Consider the following 15,908-nt stretch of genomic DNA (forward strand, 5'->3'; position numbering starts at 1 on the left):
CCGTGTCATTAAAAAATTGAGGTGTAATTGACATGTAACATTGTTAGTTTTAGTTTCAGGTATATACGATATATACAAATACCAAATCATGTTGAAGTGATCACCACAATGTCTTACCTCTGTCACCATACGTAGTTACAGTTTTTTTTTTTTCCCCTGTAATAAGAACTTTTCTTACTCTCTTGGCAACTTTCGGATACACAACTTTTTTAATGCCAAGGCTGAACTTTTATGTTCTCTCCTGAAACAATTATTCCTATAGCTGTTTTTTTCTGAGTTCTGCGTTTCAACTGATTCTATGAATGCTCATTATTCTCTTCTAAATGTGGAATCTGTTTTGAGTCATCTTTGGTTAACTGGAATTCATTGTTGAGAAGCAGCTTTTCCACAAACGGCTCAAAGCTGCTCTATACTGTGAGCTCGTTTGTGCCCGAGGCTCGTTATTCTTTCATACTTGAAGCACTACTTGTCTGAGTATTAACATCTTAGGTCATGTTTTCTTTCTCTTACAGCTTCATAGCCATCACTCTAATCTGTTGTTTTTGTCCAGAAACCTAAGATCAGCTTGATTTCTCCAACTCGCACCACTCACATGAAAATGTACGTTTGATTTGACTTCCTTTGCCTGCTAGTCTGAAAGATTCTTTCTTTATACTTGAAGCCTATGTCTCGGTCAATCATTCTGTATCATTTTTTCCCCCTTGAAACATTGTGCCTCTTTCTGATCTGCAGATTTAATTTTTTTAAAGCAATCTTCCACAATATTACATTTGAATGCTTTCTTTGTCCGTTTCAGGGATACCAACTCTCTTCATGGTAGATCATTTTCTTTGTCATAACTATTATTTGATTGCTTTAATCTCATTCCTTTTTAGATCATGATTGTTTTAAGCTTTCCTTCTGCCAGTGTGAGTTGCAGTCCTGTCTAGTCTTTCTGATTTCTACCTTATATCTTCCCTAATGATGTTATTTTGGATTTCAATTCGTGACTTTTTCTGTGGGTTATTTATGTGTAAAATTTGTTGAACTGAAAAATGAAAGAACTGTGTCAAAGTTACTATATGTAAAATATACTGTTGTACTTGGCTGCGACAGAAGAATGGGTTTCTAAGAACCTTCGCACAGAGGGTTTTATTAACAAAGTGTATCTTGAAATTTCTAAGGTTGGTTTTACAGAATGATTTCCGGGGAACAGAGTTGACAGATCAGTGGCACATGGATGACCACTCCTGCACCCCTTGCCCATCACGGATGTGCTAGTCAATCACAAGGTTCTTGTCTGAGTGCAGAGGTTGCCTCACAATTCTGTGTAGCACAGTACTAGAGACAGCCATTAACATGAATTGTTCCAAGCTGGTGCTCAGACAGAGATCAGTTCCATCAGTGCTCTACGACTTGGTCCAGAGCGAGCCATCCTTAGACCCTGTGTAATTCTTTAGAGCTTCCCATGTGGCCTTGAACTCAAAGGGAAAATATAGTGCATTCTATATTTTTGGTTGTGATTAAAAGTAATCAATACAGTTTGAGCCCCCAAATAAATGAATCCTGTATCTATTGGTCTATCAGCCAAATTAGATCTTCCTAGTACGCATTTTGAGATTTTCTTTGAGTATATACCACTGTTTTTCTTTAAAAAAAAACTAAACTTGAGAGAATTGTGGAGTCACATGCAGTTAAGAAATAGATCCTGGGTACCCTTTATCCAGTTTCCATCAATGGTAATATTTTGTGAAACTGTACTATAATGTCACAACCAGATACTGGCCCTGGTGCTGTCAAAATGCAGAACATTTCCATCACCACAACCATCCGTCTTGTTGCTCATTTATCATCACACCCACTTTCCTCTCACATTCATCCTTCCTTATCCCTTGGCAATCACTAGTCTTTTCATTTCTATAATTCTGTCATCGCAAGAATGTTATAAATGGAATCATACTGGACCCCTTTGGAACAGACTTTTTTCACTAAGCATAATTCTTTGGGGATTTATCCAGACTCTCGTATGTAGCAGTAGTTTGTTCATGATTATTGCTACATAGTATTCTATGGTATGGATATGCCACAATTTGTTTAACCTGTTGAAGAATGACAGCTGAGGTGTTTCTCATCTGGGGAATTATGAATAAAGCTGCGATAAACATTCTTGTACATAATATGTAAACATAAGTTAATTCCTCTTTTCTAAGTGCCTAGGAGGGCAATTGCTGGGTCACATGGTAGTTCCATGTTTAGATTTTAAAGAAACTGCCAGACTGTTTTACAAAATGGTTGTATCATTTTCCACTCCCACCAGCAATGCATGGTTATCCAGTTTCTCTGCATCCATGCCAGTCTCTGGTGTTATCACTACACACATCACAATGGCTTAAAAAAAAGAGTCATCTCATTGTAGTTTTAATTTACATTTCCCTGACATCTAGTGATGTTAAACTTGTTTTCATGTGTTTATTTGCCATCTGTATATCCTCTTTGGTGAAATGTGTGTGCATATCTTGACACTTTTTAATTGGATTGTGGCTTTTTAATCATTGACTTTTGAGAGTCCTTTATATATATTTTAGGTACTGGTCCTTTGTCATATGTGTAGTTTGAGAATATTTTCTTCCAGTTGTTTATCTTTTTGTTCCCTTGATAGAGTCTTTTACAGAGTAAATGTTTTAAATTTTGAGGAAGCCTAATTCAATAGTTCTTCTTTTTATGGACTGTGCTTAATCCCATACTCCCAAGTTACCACCCTCTATTCCCCTTTGGTAGCCATAAGTTTGTTTTCTGTGTCTGTAAGTTAGTTTCTGTTTTGTAAGTGAGTTCATTTGTACTGTTTCTTATATTCCATGTATAAGTGATATCATGTCATATTTATCTTTTTCTGTCTGACTTATTTCACTTAGTATGATAATCTCTAGGTCCATCCAAGTTGCTGCAAATGGCATTATTTCATCCTTTTTTATGGCTGAGTAGTATTCCGTCATATACATACACCATAAGTTCTTTATCCAGTCATCTGTTAATGGACATTTAGGATGTTTCCATGTCTTGGCTGCTGTAAATAGTGCTGCTATGGACATTGGGGTGCATGTATCTTTTTGAAATAGAGCTTTCATCTTTTTTGATATATGCCCAGGAATAGGATTGCTAGATCAGATAGTAACTCTATTTTTAGTTTAAGGAACCTTCTGATTGTTCTCTATGGTGGCTGTACCAATTTATGTTCCCACCAAAAGTGTATATATAATTCTACTTGGTGGGAGGAGTAGGGAAATGGACACCTATTTTATCTTCCTGGAAGCAGAAGTCTATGCACAACTTTTGAAATAAAAATTGTTTTAAGAAGAATTATTTTAAGTATTGTACTTTTGAGAAAGGGTCCTTTTTGTTGGCAGTTTGTAGAATACGGCTTCTATCTACTAAGGTTTTCTTATTCTTTTTCTGGTCAGTTGGCTGTGCATGTGGGTGCATACAAGCCAATTCCTTAAAGATAACTAGAATCTCAAAACTTTAAATTACTATGGATTTGATTGAGCAATAAATACACGTAACACAGCAGGAAGGAGAACATGATCCCTGCCTTAAAATCTGTGGCATTTCCATGAAAAAGCATGTGCTTACTAAAAGCCTGCAGCTGCTAGTGTATTAATGGAATCAGATGGAGGGAGGGACCAAGAAGTCAGCCAGGAAGTTCACAGAATCATGTTTTGGTCAGTGCCTTGTACAGCAAAGAATGAGGATATGGAAAAAAAGATCTTTAATTTCTGCACAACTTTTTCTTTGCCACCTCTCTGAGGACCTGGACTCTTGATCAAGCTATTTTAAATAGTTTTGTTACCTGGCCTAATGAATCTTCACTATGTTTTCAGGAAATACATTTCATAATTTATGTGAATAGTTCTTGACACACACTCAACATTTATCCTATCAAAATAAGACTTGTCTTGTCAAAGTACTGAAGAAGTCTTTAATCTTATAAAGTTATTATGCATTAATTTGAGGGGTGTGCTTTATTTAAGAATTCCCAGTTCATGGGAATACCGAACAGGGACCTCATAGTCCATTCTTACGGCAACTACCATTTTGTTAGTGTCTGTGCTGTAAAGGCAGCAGGTCATTTTAATGGAGACGGTAACTAATGAAAACAGTTTCAAGGCTGGCAGATTTGGTACTGACTTTGCCTGATGGCTAATCTAATGATTTAAACTGAATGACTCTTGGAGATGCCTAAGTGACCAACCCCTAGCAGATACGAAATAAGAACTCAGTGCCAGTGTAAGATGGAGAAATGGAGGAGTTGGACATAGCTGATTCTGAGCAGAGCTTCCTTATGGCTGGATTTAAAACTCTTTGTTAAACCTTAATCGTAAATCTTCTTGTCACGTTGTCTTGGTGTTTTTATTTTAAGTTTTCTCTAAAGTAATTTACTATTGGTATTTTGACTGGTTGGATTTACAGCTAAATCCCCAGCCACAGAAGAACATGTTTTAATTAGGACAAAAGACTTCCAGGACTGAAAATGTTGACTGTGAGATGATCACTGAATTAAATAATTAGTTATCATTTACTATCTACCTGTGTAATGTTTAAGTCTTAATTCTTTACCTGTCTACCTTCCTTGCATTGCTTGGGAGACTCAACAGAAGTTTTTATACTAAAAAATAAAAACCTTTTGCTACTCATCTTGAAGCACAAAACAGAAAATTATCCATGTGAAAAAGGTTGAATTGCAGACATTGAGTCTGTGATCTGAACAGCCTTTGATTGTGAGTTTGCATTAAAAACTTTGAATTCATGTGATGGCTGTATCTCTAATTAGTATTCAGATCCATCCTAGAACTTCAGTTTCAGATAACTGCTTATCTCCTTGAAATGTTCCAACCAGGGCCTCCAAAGTGAATTTCGTATATGCCACGTGGCATGTATTTTATGTACTCTCATTCCAGATCACCAAATATTTTGCAAATACACCCATCTCCTTTTGTGGGACTTGGTGAACAATTTTAGATAACTTAGTCAGCCTGATACATGAGGACATATACAAATTTTACATTTCTAGAAAGAAGTTCAGTCAATATCTTTAAATACGTGGTCTAATCTGTTTTAATCACGGTGAAAATTTCAGCATCTTTTTCTTCTGTGTCAAATATTAGCCCATTGTGTTACATATCCACTCCAAGTTATAATATACATTTATATGATTTATACATGAATGTTAGAGGTCTTTTCAATCAATTCTCTTACAGCTTTATTGGTGTTATATTGACATATTTAACAACTTTGAAAAATGCAGACTGAAATGAGGCCACCCGTTTTCTTGCTAGATCTAAAAACAAAACAGAAAAAGAAACATAGTTATTTCTGTAAAAAGTCCACCGAATGAGGAAAAATAGTTGCAGAATAAAGAATTCCTACACACCAATTTAAAAAGGCACTCCAATGACAAACTGGCAAAAGGACTGAATAGGTACTTCTCGAGAGAGGATATTCAAACACTGGATATAAATATATATATAAATATATGAAAGATGCTCAGTTGCACTGGCCCTCAGGGAAATGCAAAGTAAAACCACACACCCAGAAGAATGGGTAAAATAAAAAGGATGGGAAATGCTAGTTCTGAGAAGGATGGAGAGCAATCAGAACTCTGGTCCACTACCGGTGGCAGCATGTCACTATATGATCACTTTGAAACTCTGGTTGATAATAGATGTTAATATTGAGTGTGTCCATACCCTTAGAGCCAGAAGTTCTAGTCCTAAGTAAATACCTGGCCAGGTATAGTCATCAAAAGGTGCACAGGACTATTTTTAATAACCCCCACCTGGAAAATACCCACATGTGCATCAGTTTAGAAAGAATGGATACATTGGGATAGATCTGCACAGTGGAATCCTTTACAACAAGGAGAATCAACAAACCACAGCCACCTGCAATAGTATGGATGAATCTCACAAACATGAGCAACAAATTAATTCATAGCTTATGACTCTATTTATATAAAATTCATGAATAAGCAAAAACAATTTACAATGTTTGGAGTCAGGATTGTGACAACTCTCAGGGGATATGGGTGCCCAGACAAAGGAGAACTGGGGTGCTTCTGGGAAGCTGGCCATGTTCTGTTTCTTCATCCGGATGCTTGTTTGGGAGTGTTTACTTTGGATAGTTCATGGGGTGCACATTTGTGATGTGTAGTTTTAAATGTTGTGTTACATTTGAATAAAGTTTTAAGAGTAGTTTTCACCCCAGACACTGGTGATAACTTTAAGGTGGACTGGGACCCGGGGCTGGAGTCGCTGCTCAGTTACTTTGCTAGGTTGCTAGGTTCTGATCTTGATCTCAGTGTGTTTGGGTCAGTGCTCTGCATGAGAAAATGAAGATGTTCGGGAGTTTCCTCTGGCCTAGTTATACATTACAACATATTAGTGGTGGTCATTTGGAACAAAAATATTTGTTGGTTTTTAAAGATACAGCAACATTTTAAATGCTTAAGATTAAAAACAACCTTATGAAACAGCAGTGGGTATTATTATGGTACTGGGGGAGAAACCCTGAATGAGAAGACAGGGGACCCAAGTTCTAGTTACTGCCTGGCTTCTTCTGGCTGGGTGAACCAGGGCAGGTCTAAGTCTCAGTCCTGTTCTCTAGGATTAATTCCTGACGTGCCGGAAGGCAGGGGGATTAACTCTGACATCTAAGATCTACCATCTGTTGGTAAAGTTTTTAAATAAGTGACTGATGATGTTACCTGTTCATACCACCATCAATTTCCAATCCTTTGTTCTGCTGATGTGTTCAGCTATAAGAATGGCCAAAACACACACAACAAAGAGTTCCACTGTATACAGCAAAGTACGGTCCCAGTGCTGTAGCTCATACGGGCATCTCACCTTATCTTCACCCCCAAGCTGATCTCTTGGTTTTTCTGCATCGAGGATGCTTTTCAGGAAATGTTCCATATTGGTGAAGAGGAGGCGGTCTTTGTTTTTCTTAATATACTGTAGACAATGTGGGGGATAAATGATAATATAATTAATACCTTTGCTGTCATTTCTTTTACATATTCTTGGTTCTTCTTAGCCAGTACCTGACAGCACTATGTACAATTCTGCTTTTAAAATAAAATAAGAGCTCTTTCTAGATGGTGGTTGGCAAAGTACTAACGTCCCAGCTCCACAACTCTCTCTGTCTCGGGGAAGTTGTTTTTAACACTTGCAAGCCTCAGTTTTCTCATCTGTAAGTTAGGACTAAAGGCAGCATCTACCTTATCAGGGTATGAGGAAGATTAAATGAGATAATGCGTGTAAAACCCTCAGCAGAAGATACTGACTGGTATATATAAAATAGACAAACAAGTTTATACTGTATAGCACAGGGAAATATATTCAATATCTTGTAGTAGCTCACGGTGAAAAAATATGAAAATGAATATAGGTATATTCACATATGAAGAATTGTGCTTACACCTGAAATTGACACAACAGTGTAAACTGACTATAGCTCAATTAAAAAAACTTAAAAAAACTTATATGTCTAAAAAAGTTTCTTCTGTGTAGCACAGGGAACTATGTTCAATATCTTATAATCTTTAATAAAAATATGAAAATGAATATGTGTATGTATATGCATGACTGGGACATTGTGCTGTACACCAGAAATTAACACATTGTAACTGACTGTACTTCATTAAAAAAAAAACCTTACATGTCTAAGTTAAAAATAAAAACCTCTCAGCAGAACACCTGACACATGGCAAGTGGCAGGTACGCAGTGTTTGCGATTATCTGCCCTCTAGCTAGGTCTCATAGACCGAAATGTTTCAGTACATAGCATCCAGGCCATACAAATCCATCCATCAGCACGGTAAATACACTGAAAGCCTGCTCTGAGCCTGGCACATGGGCTACAACAGGAAAAGTACAGCAAACAGCTCTGCCCTCGTGGGGCTTATATTCCAGCAGGGGAAGAAAAGTAATATGTCAAAGTAAGTAAATGATGTAGAAGGTTAGGACATGATACAGGGTAAAGAAAAGCAGAGAAGAGTAAGGAAAAGTGGGTAAAGAGGGTTGCAGATTAAGATGGGCCAGTCAGGGGAGTCATTGAGAAGATGACACTGAACAAAGACATGAAGGAGGCAAGGGAGTCAGGCACAGATCCAGGTTTCTCAGCCTCAGCACTACGGACGTTTTGGGATGGGTACCTCTTTGTTGTGGGGCTGTCCTGGGCCTTGTAGGATGTTTAGCAGCATCCCTGGCCTCCGCCTGCCAACATTCCCCTCCTCTGAGTCGGACAATCAAAAATATTTCCAGACATTACCATATGTCCTGTCGGGGATAAGGTTGCTCCTGGTTGGGAGCTACTGCCTTAGAGGAGGGAGTGTTGCAGGCAGAGGGAACCCTTAAGACGGGAGTGTCCCTGGTAAGTCTGAAGAACAGCAAGGAGGAAAGTGTGGTTGGAGTTGAGTGAATGAGGGGGAAAGTAGCAGGTGAGGGAGTGAGATGCAAGAGGGACTCGGCTTCCTTGGCTTTTACTCACGTGAAATGGGGACCACACCGGGATTTTGAGCAGCCCCAGTTTTCATTTTAAAAGGATGACTCTGAGACTGTGTGAGACTAGACTGAAGAGAGGCAAGCTCGGACTCAGGATGATCAGTAAGTCTGGTAGCAGTCCAGGCAAGCGATGCCTTGCACCAGGCTGGCCGCAGCATAGGTGATGAGAAGTGGGCAGGTGATGGATATACTTGAAGGCAGAGTTTGTGAAGGAAGAGTTTCTGAAGAATTTCTCGATGAATTGGTTGTGGGGTGAACATAACAGAGAGAGAGGTTTTAAGGAAGGCTCTGGCCTGAAAAATCAGAAGCATACAGTTGCCATCAACTGAGATGGGGAAGGTGCCGATGGAGCAGGTTTGGAAAGAACTGGTTTGGGGCATGTTATTAGACTTACCAGTGAAGGTGGCTAGTAAGTTGGATGTATGAGTTGAGTTAGAGAGTTGCGTTGGGGCTGGAGATAAAAATTTGAGAGTTGTTGACATATAGATGGGATTTAAAGCTAGAAGACTGGATGAGAACCCCAAGGGGAATGACTAGAGGACAGACTGAATCCTGTCCCTTTAACATAAAGAAGAAGAGGAGGGTCAGCAGAGGAGGCTGACAGGGAACAGTCAGAGAGGTTGGAGGAAAACCAGAGGAAGCCAGTGTCCTGGGAACCAAGTAAAGAAGATGGAACAGGAGGAGGAAGGGACCACGTGTGTCAAATGCTGCTGTCAGGTGAGGACAGAGAACTGACCCTTCTCTGAGTTTCACAGGAGCTAGAGTGTAACGGTTCTGTGATCTGGGTGACCAATGTCGCCATCACCATCAACAGCCACAAAATAAATCTCTGACTCAGTAACTAATGGAGATTTGATTTCAGAGAGATGTACACGGAACATTTACTTAGGAGTCAGGACATCCAGAATCTAGCCTCAGATCTACCACCAGAAATAGCCATACAGTTTGGGTCAAGTTGCTTAATCTCTCCTTAAGTACAAAATGTAACTAAAAACGTTTATGCTTCCTATCTTGCAGGATTGCTGGGTGGGTCAAATGAGACTACATATATGTGTGTATATATATCTACTATATAAAATATGCCTTGAAATTGATGAAGCTTTATATACATAATGAAAAAAGGTATGTTCTTGTTTATAACTCAAGAATGAAGTGACCTTTAATGGGAGATGGTCTTTTTAAGAAGACCATCTTCTTCTTCTCTTGTGGTTTGAGAAGCAGCCTGAGCGTCAAGCCAGTGCACCACCTAGAGAGGCCAGAAATATCTGACTGGGTCGCACCCTGAGGCATTTACTCCGTGAGGGGTCGATTTTAATCGAGACCGCGTGCTGCGCAAGTTGAAGCCAGTTACCTCTTCTGATGACTCTGGCTCCAGGTGAGACTGGTGCTTCCCTTCAATGAGCTTAGAGAGAAGATCCCTTCCTGTTTCGGAGGTGGGCTGCTCGTCCAGCAGAATAGCCCTTAGGCTTTGGTCAAGCTGACTGTCCCGGGAAGCTGCTGACATTTGCAGTGTGATGGAGAATGCTTCCCTGAAATAAGCCTTCAACCCCTGGTCAAGGAAAAGGTCAGGGGGCAGATCACTTCGGCTTCCAGGCAATTGCTATTTAAGTTTTACAATAATAGTTGAAAGCAAAGCGGGGTTTGCGATTTGTCATCTTTACTTGCTCTCATCGCAGGTTACCACTGTCATTTGTGATTCTGGTGAAGTTTACGTGTTGACAGTGAAATTCCCATAGAGAGCTGTGACGCTGTTCTCACAGGAAGATCACGTCTCTCCAGCATTCTTAGTGTGGTGCATGCACTTGGTCATACGCTGCCACAGGAAATTTGATTGGGAAACTCTTCTTGGCCAGGCAGGAGGAACCAAAGGCCACCAGTGGGATTGAAGTAGATTTGAAATGTTACCAAGCTTATGGCATTTACTCTCCTGGGGACTGGGCTGTGAGTCACAGAGATGGAGAATCAAAAAGCCCCGTGCGTGTTATAAATACCTTGTAAAAGGACCTCAGGAAGGCAGGGTTGGAGTCCTGGTGGAGGTCCTGGGCAGCGATGTGGGCCAGGCAGTGGATCAACAGCAGAACGAAACCTCCCACCGATGCCAAACACTCTCTCCCAACAAACAGTGTGTTTTCAGCACTCTGAGCGGAGAAAATACCCAAACCCAGAGATGTCACCCTCAGGGAACATTTTTACTGCCTCTTCCTTTTTCTAGTTTTATATGATGTAAAACAACTTTTGGAATCATAACATCAGAGACTCCCTGGGCCTAATGGAAATTTACTGAAGGCAAGATTCAGATGTCAAGGGAAAAGGGACTGTTTTAGCTCAGCTCTCTGAATAAATCATTTTCTCCACTGTCTCGCAATTTTTTTTGCTACCCTTAGCTTACAGAAAATAAACAATTGGAAATTCAGAGAAAAATCATTCATGTATCTATTTAAAAAAATGGTAGGGGGGAGGAAATAATTAGGTTTATTTATTAATGGAGGTACTGGGGATTGAACCCAGGACCTCATGTATGCTAAGCACGTGCCCTACCACTGAGCTATACCCTCCCCTTTCATGTTTCTGTTTTTTTTTTTAAATCAATGTCATCCAATTATTATTTCCTTACACAGCAGTTCTCAAACTTTAGTGTGAGTAAGAATCACGTGAGGGCGATTCTACTTTGGGGGCCCACCCCAGAATTTCTGGTTTCCTGGGCTTTAAGTGGGGCTTGGCATTTCCATTTTGACCAGATTCCCAGATGGCTGGTTCACGGGGTCCAAGGACCGCAGTTTGAGAAGCACTGCCTTAGGGGCTTTCAGACTTTCCTTGCCTTTCATGACTTTATTGTAATCAAGTTCTCAAATCTCCTGTCTTGTCTAGTTGATTTGAAATAACTCCTTGTTCATCCTCTGAAGAGACAATAGGTTGGCACAGAAAAGCCTTGGATGGTTTGGAATCAGTCTGAGATCAGTTTCTGGAACCAGCTGTGGGTGGCAGCACAGACTGGTGGTTAAAAAATGAGTTTGGTGTCAAATGTACCTGGGCTTGAGTTTCAACTCTTGCTACACTGTGATCTTGGGCAAGTCACTGGGCCCCTCTGGGCCTCAATTTCCTAATTCATAAAATGGAAATGACAAGAGCACACATCCCTTGGGGTTGGGCTCCTGAAAGTTACAAGTGAGATAATACATGAGACACACGGCCAAGTGCCTGGCACTCAGCACTCAGTGAATCCGGTCTGTTTTCCCATCAGTAAAATGGGATTAAATTCTTGCCTCTTTCATAGATTGCCTTGAGGATCAAGTGAAGTAATGCCTGAAGAATACAACATATGAGTCGTTTTTGGTCTTACTAAATCGCCTAACAACCTACTAGTCAAGTATAAATCATTTCCTCATCCTCTAACATTGGTTAGCAGTTCTGCCTCTCACATAGTGTTTACCAATGCAGTGTCTGAGTATTTAAGGTCCATATCCACCTAGGCACTGACAGTCTACATATCTGAGGAACTTCCAGGGCAGGAACAAGTTAGATCCCTCTCTGTAGAAAGGTGCTGACTGTGCAGGAGTTCCTGAAGCTGGAACCGTGACTCTTACGGGAAACACCAGCCTGGAACCAACTGGCTTTGGTAGTGACAGAAATTCATTAATGGGCGCAGAGCCATTATGAGTCTCTGGGCACCAGCCCAGGACGGAGTCATTTCACTAATTAGAGAAAGCTCTTACATGGTGACATTTATTATGCCTTAGCTAAATGACTTATTACCTAGAGGAAATAAAATATGTGAGGACTTGAGAGAGAAAAACGTTTATGACATTTGTTCTTTTGGCTTCTCTCTTTATAAGACCCTAGAATTCTATAAACCCACATCTGGGGCTGGGAATTTGAAGGACCTGATAGAAGAAGGAACCCTGGAAGGCATTGTCTGAAGCTTCCAAGGCAGGAAGACGGGAAGCAATCTGCAGGGTGATCTCTGGAGCCTGCAAAGAAACAAAAATGAAAACAAAACCAAAACCCATCCTTTTGCTAAAAAAATTCTCATGCAGCTCAGTTACATAGCACCAACCAAAGTAATGGGAAGTAAATGCTTTGGAACATCAATTTAAATTGAGCAGGTTAAGTCGATTGTACGACATACGAACAATGGAAAGAGTATTTAACTCGGTGTTTGAAATTCAGGAGAACTATAAGCATTGACTTACTGCTTTTCTAAACAGAGGTAGAGTGGCAGTCAGGCGCGAGGGCTCTCCGGCCATGATGCCTGGGTTCTAACCTGGCTCCACCCTTTTATTGTACATTCTTGGGTAAGTTTACTCAACCACCTTATGTATTTCCCCTCCATTTTAAAATGAGGTAAAAACATGATAGTATCTTTGTCGTAGGGTTTTTGTGAAGATTAGATGAGTTCATTAATGCAAATTAAAAGAGCATTTTCTGTCCTGCACAAAGTGCTGGATTCATTCCACTTGCTGTCCTATCATCTGAGAGATCAGACCTTAGGTTGTGAAGTGACTCCCATCAGGCCCCCTAAAGGAGAGACTTAGAAAGTCCCCTGTTCCGGGTACTTCATCCTAAGGACTATCCACCACCTCAAAGCCTCCTTCCTGGCCACCCTGACCTCCTTGGCTCCATGGGTGACCGCTGCACAGAGAGGCCAGTCGCCAGACTCACATGAAGCTGGGGGATGAGGAGGTGCAGGATGGAGAGGCCGTGCTGGTAGACCACAAACTCCCTGGCAGAAAGGTCTGTGGATTGCACAGTTACCAGCTCTTCCTTCTGCATTATCTGAGGTTTTGGGAGATCCTGCAAAGAGCTTTTTGGGGCTACAGACATCAAGAGAAAACAGTGATAATTTCACTGGCTTTTCTGTATAGTGATGCTATACTAATAAAAACAACAACAAAATTCAGCTTAGGAAAAGGTGTATTTGTATCAATCTGTCCATCCTTCCCTCCCTCTATCCCTCCCTCCTCCATCCATCCCCTCATCCATCCATCCATCCATCCTCCTGTGCTATATATATGTTGTGCCTCAGGCTCTCCTGCCAATCTTCATGGAAAAGCATTTCAGCCCCAGTCATTAGAAATGGCTCAGGCCAGCCACATTCTCTTTCCAGCTTCGAGAGGTGTTTTTGGCAAAGTGATCTGGAGTTCCTTTCTGGGGCAAGATCCTCTTTCTCTCTGTTTCCTCTGTCTCCCTGTGTCTCAACCTTTTCCATTAATTCCTTGCAATATGTGGCTGGGGTAAAACTCCAAGATTTAGATTCAGCGTTCAGTGGGGAGACAGGGCGTTTAGGAATTCCCTTTAGGGAATTGGCCAAGTTATTATTACAGTGAGACTTTGATTTCTGTTTGTTATTCCTTATATGGAAAAATCCCTTGGAATCTTTTTTTTTAAATTGAAGTATAGTTAGTTACAGTGTGTCAATTTCTGTTGTACAGTATACCGTCCCAGTCATGCATATATATAAATATATATATATATACACATACACACATATATTCATTTTCATTAAAGGTTATTACAAGATATTGACTATAGTTCCCTGTGCTGTATAGAAGAAATTTGTTTTTTTAAATCTATTTTTATATATAGTGGTTAACATTTGTCAATCTCAAACTCCCCAGTTTACCCCTTCCCACCCCCTTTCCCCTGGTAACCATAAGATTGTTTACTATGTCTGTGGGTCTGTTTCTGCTTTGTAGATGAGTTCATTAGTGTCCTCTGGGAACCTTAGGATGGGGGTGGGGAGAAAGGGATGATTGGCAAGGAGGAATTCTGATGCTTCTAGTCCTGGGTGTTACGCCACTGAACCCATGTCAGTGCGCCATGATAATTCTAAACAGGGGCCACCGGGGAAGGAGGTTACCTGGTTTGTGATGCACTTGTCCTTGATGTTCAGCTCCATCCTTGTGGACTTGGGACCTGGTGTCTACTTTCTTCAGGGTGGAGAAGAGTGGTGAGGTCCACAGGATGTCAACTTCATCTGCATCTGAACAGAGGAGAAGAAAGTGATTGTTGGAGTAAGGGTGCAAGAACTGTGGCCAAAGACCAAACGAGCCAGACGTGGCATCAGGTGTGACAGGCAGCCTCTATGACAGTGCCCAGGGTCCCCCGTTGTGTATCTGTGCCCTGTGTGATCTCTTCCCCTTGAGTATGGGTTGCATCTAGTAATTCGCTTCTAATGCACAGAATATGGCAGAAGTGGTGAGAGCAGGATACAAGAAGACTATGGTTTCCACCATTCTTTGCCCTCTCTCACTTGCTCTGAAGGAAGCTAGTCACCATCTTGTGAGCGGCACTGTGAAGTCCATGTGGCAAGGAATCGCTGTCTCTGGACAGCAGCCAGTGAGGACTTGAGGTCTGCCAACAGCCATGAGAGTGAACTTGGATTCTGCAGTCAAACCTTGAGATGACCACAGCCCTGGCCCGACGCCTTGATGTGGCCCGTATGAGACCCTGAGCTAGAGGCCCCCAGCTAAGCTGCACCCAGATTCTTGACCCACAGAAACCATGAGATAATAAATGTTTGTTGTATTAAGCAGTGAAATTTTGGGGTAGTTTGTTACACAGCAATGTACTCGTAATACCTTGGGTTTCTTTATATTCTTCCTTAAGAACCTATTGTGGCCACACTCTGATGGTGCTTGGAGCTCTAATTATATTAGAACTTATCAAAGCATGATCAGGATTGGCAGCAGAAGGGAAAGCTGGACCCGTGACCAGCCTTACCTGTTCCTGGCCCCCCATCCTCCAGTCCTAGCCCGCCGCGTTGAGTTCCCGCCAGCACTGTAGTGAGGCTCTTCAGAAAGGGGATCAACTGTGGGCAGGCAGCAGCCTGGGCCCTGGGAGAAGTGGTGGTTGTTCCATAGAATCTGTCTCCAGGGTAATTCTCCAAACACACAGGGGTTCCTGAAGCAACAATCTAGGATGCAATAGTCAGGACCTAGTTGTGTGCTTGGTTCCCACGTGTGCCCACTTATCTCTGAAGCATCCAACAAAAACTGGACATGCAGGTCTCCTCGGCCAAGTCTGGAGGTCAGTACCTGGGTGTGCAAGAGCTGGAGGCGGCTCAGCGCCCGTTGGTACTGCAGCTGCCCGAGGGCCCTGTCCAGGAAGCTCTGTCTCTCCCTCACCGCCTCCTGGAACTCAGCCGAGAGATGCTGAAGCACCTAGGACACGCGAAATGAAATGCCCCAAGAGAGTTGGAGAGTCTTTCTCTTTCTTCCGGTTCCCCTCCCTGCGCACCTGCTGCTCCCTGAGCCCACCCACCTCTGAATGTTGCATTGTCCTGAAGAGCTACATCTGATGACGTGGGCAGACGTGCTATCTCGCATGGGTCCCCTTGTCAGCCCCTGAGCCTCACCTGCCTGGGGCGGT

At 41.6% G+C, this 15,908-nt stretch overlaps 1 protein-coding gene across 1 annotated transcript in view; it reads left to right on the top strand.

Annotated features, from left to right (window-relative positions):
- The window catches only part of BTG4 (BTG anti-proliferation factor 4), a 29,070-nt gene extending 16,529 nt beyond the window's left edge, over positions 1–12,541 (top strand). The window contains exon 6 of the mRNA XM_006217877.2: positions 12,381–12,541. Within this exon, the coding sequence (XP_006217939.1) occupies positions 12,381–12,390 (10 nt within the window). The 3' untranslated portion in view covers positions 12,391–12,541. The remainder of the gene's footprint in view (positions 1–12,380) is intronic.
- The last annotated feature ends 3,367 nt before the right edge of the window (positions 12,542–15,908 follow it).

This window comes from Vicugna pacos, chromosome 33 (assembly GCF_048564905.1).
Source record: "Vicugna pacos chromosome 33, VicPac4, whole genome shotgun sequence".
Lineage (NCBI taxonomy): Eukaryota > Metazoa > Chordata > Mammalia > Artiodactyla > Camelidae > Vicugna > Vicugna pacos.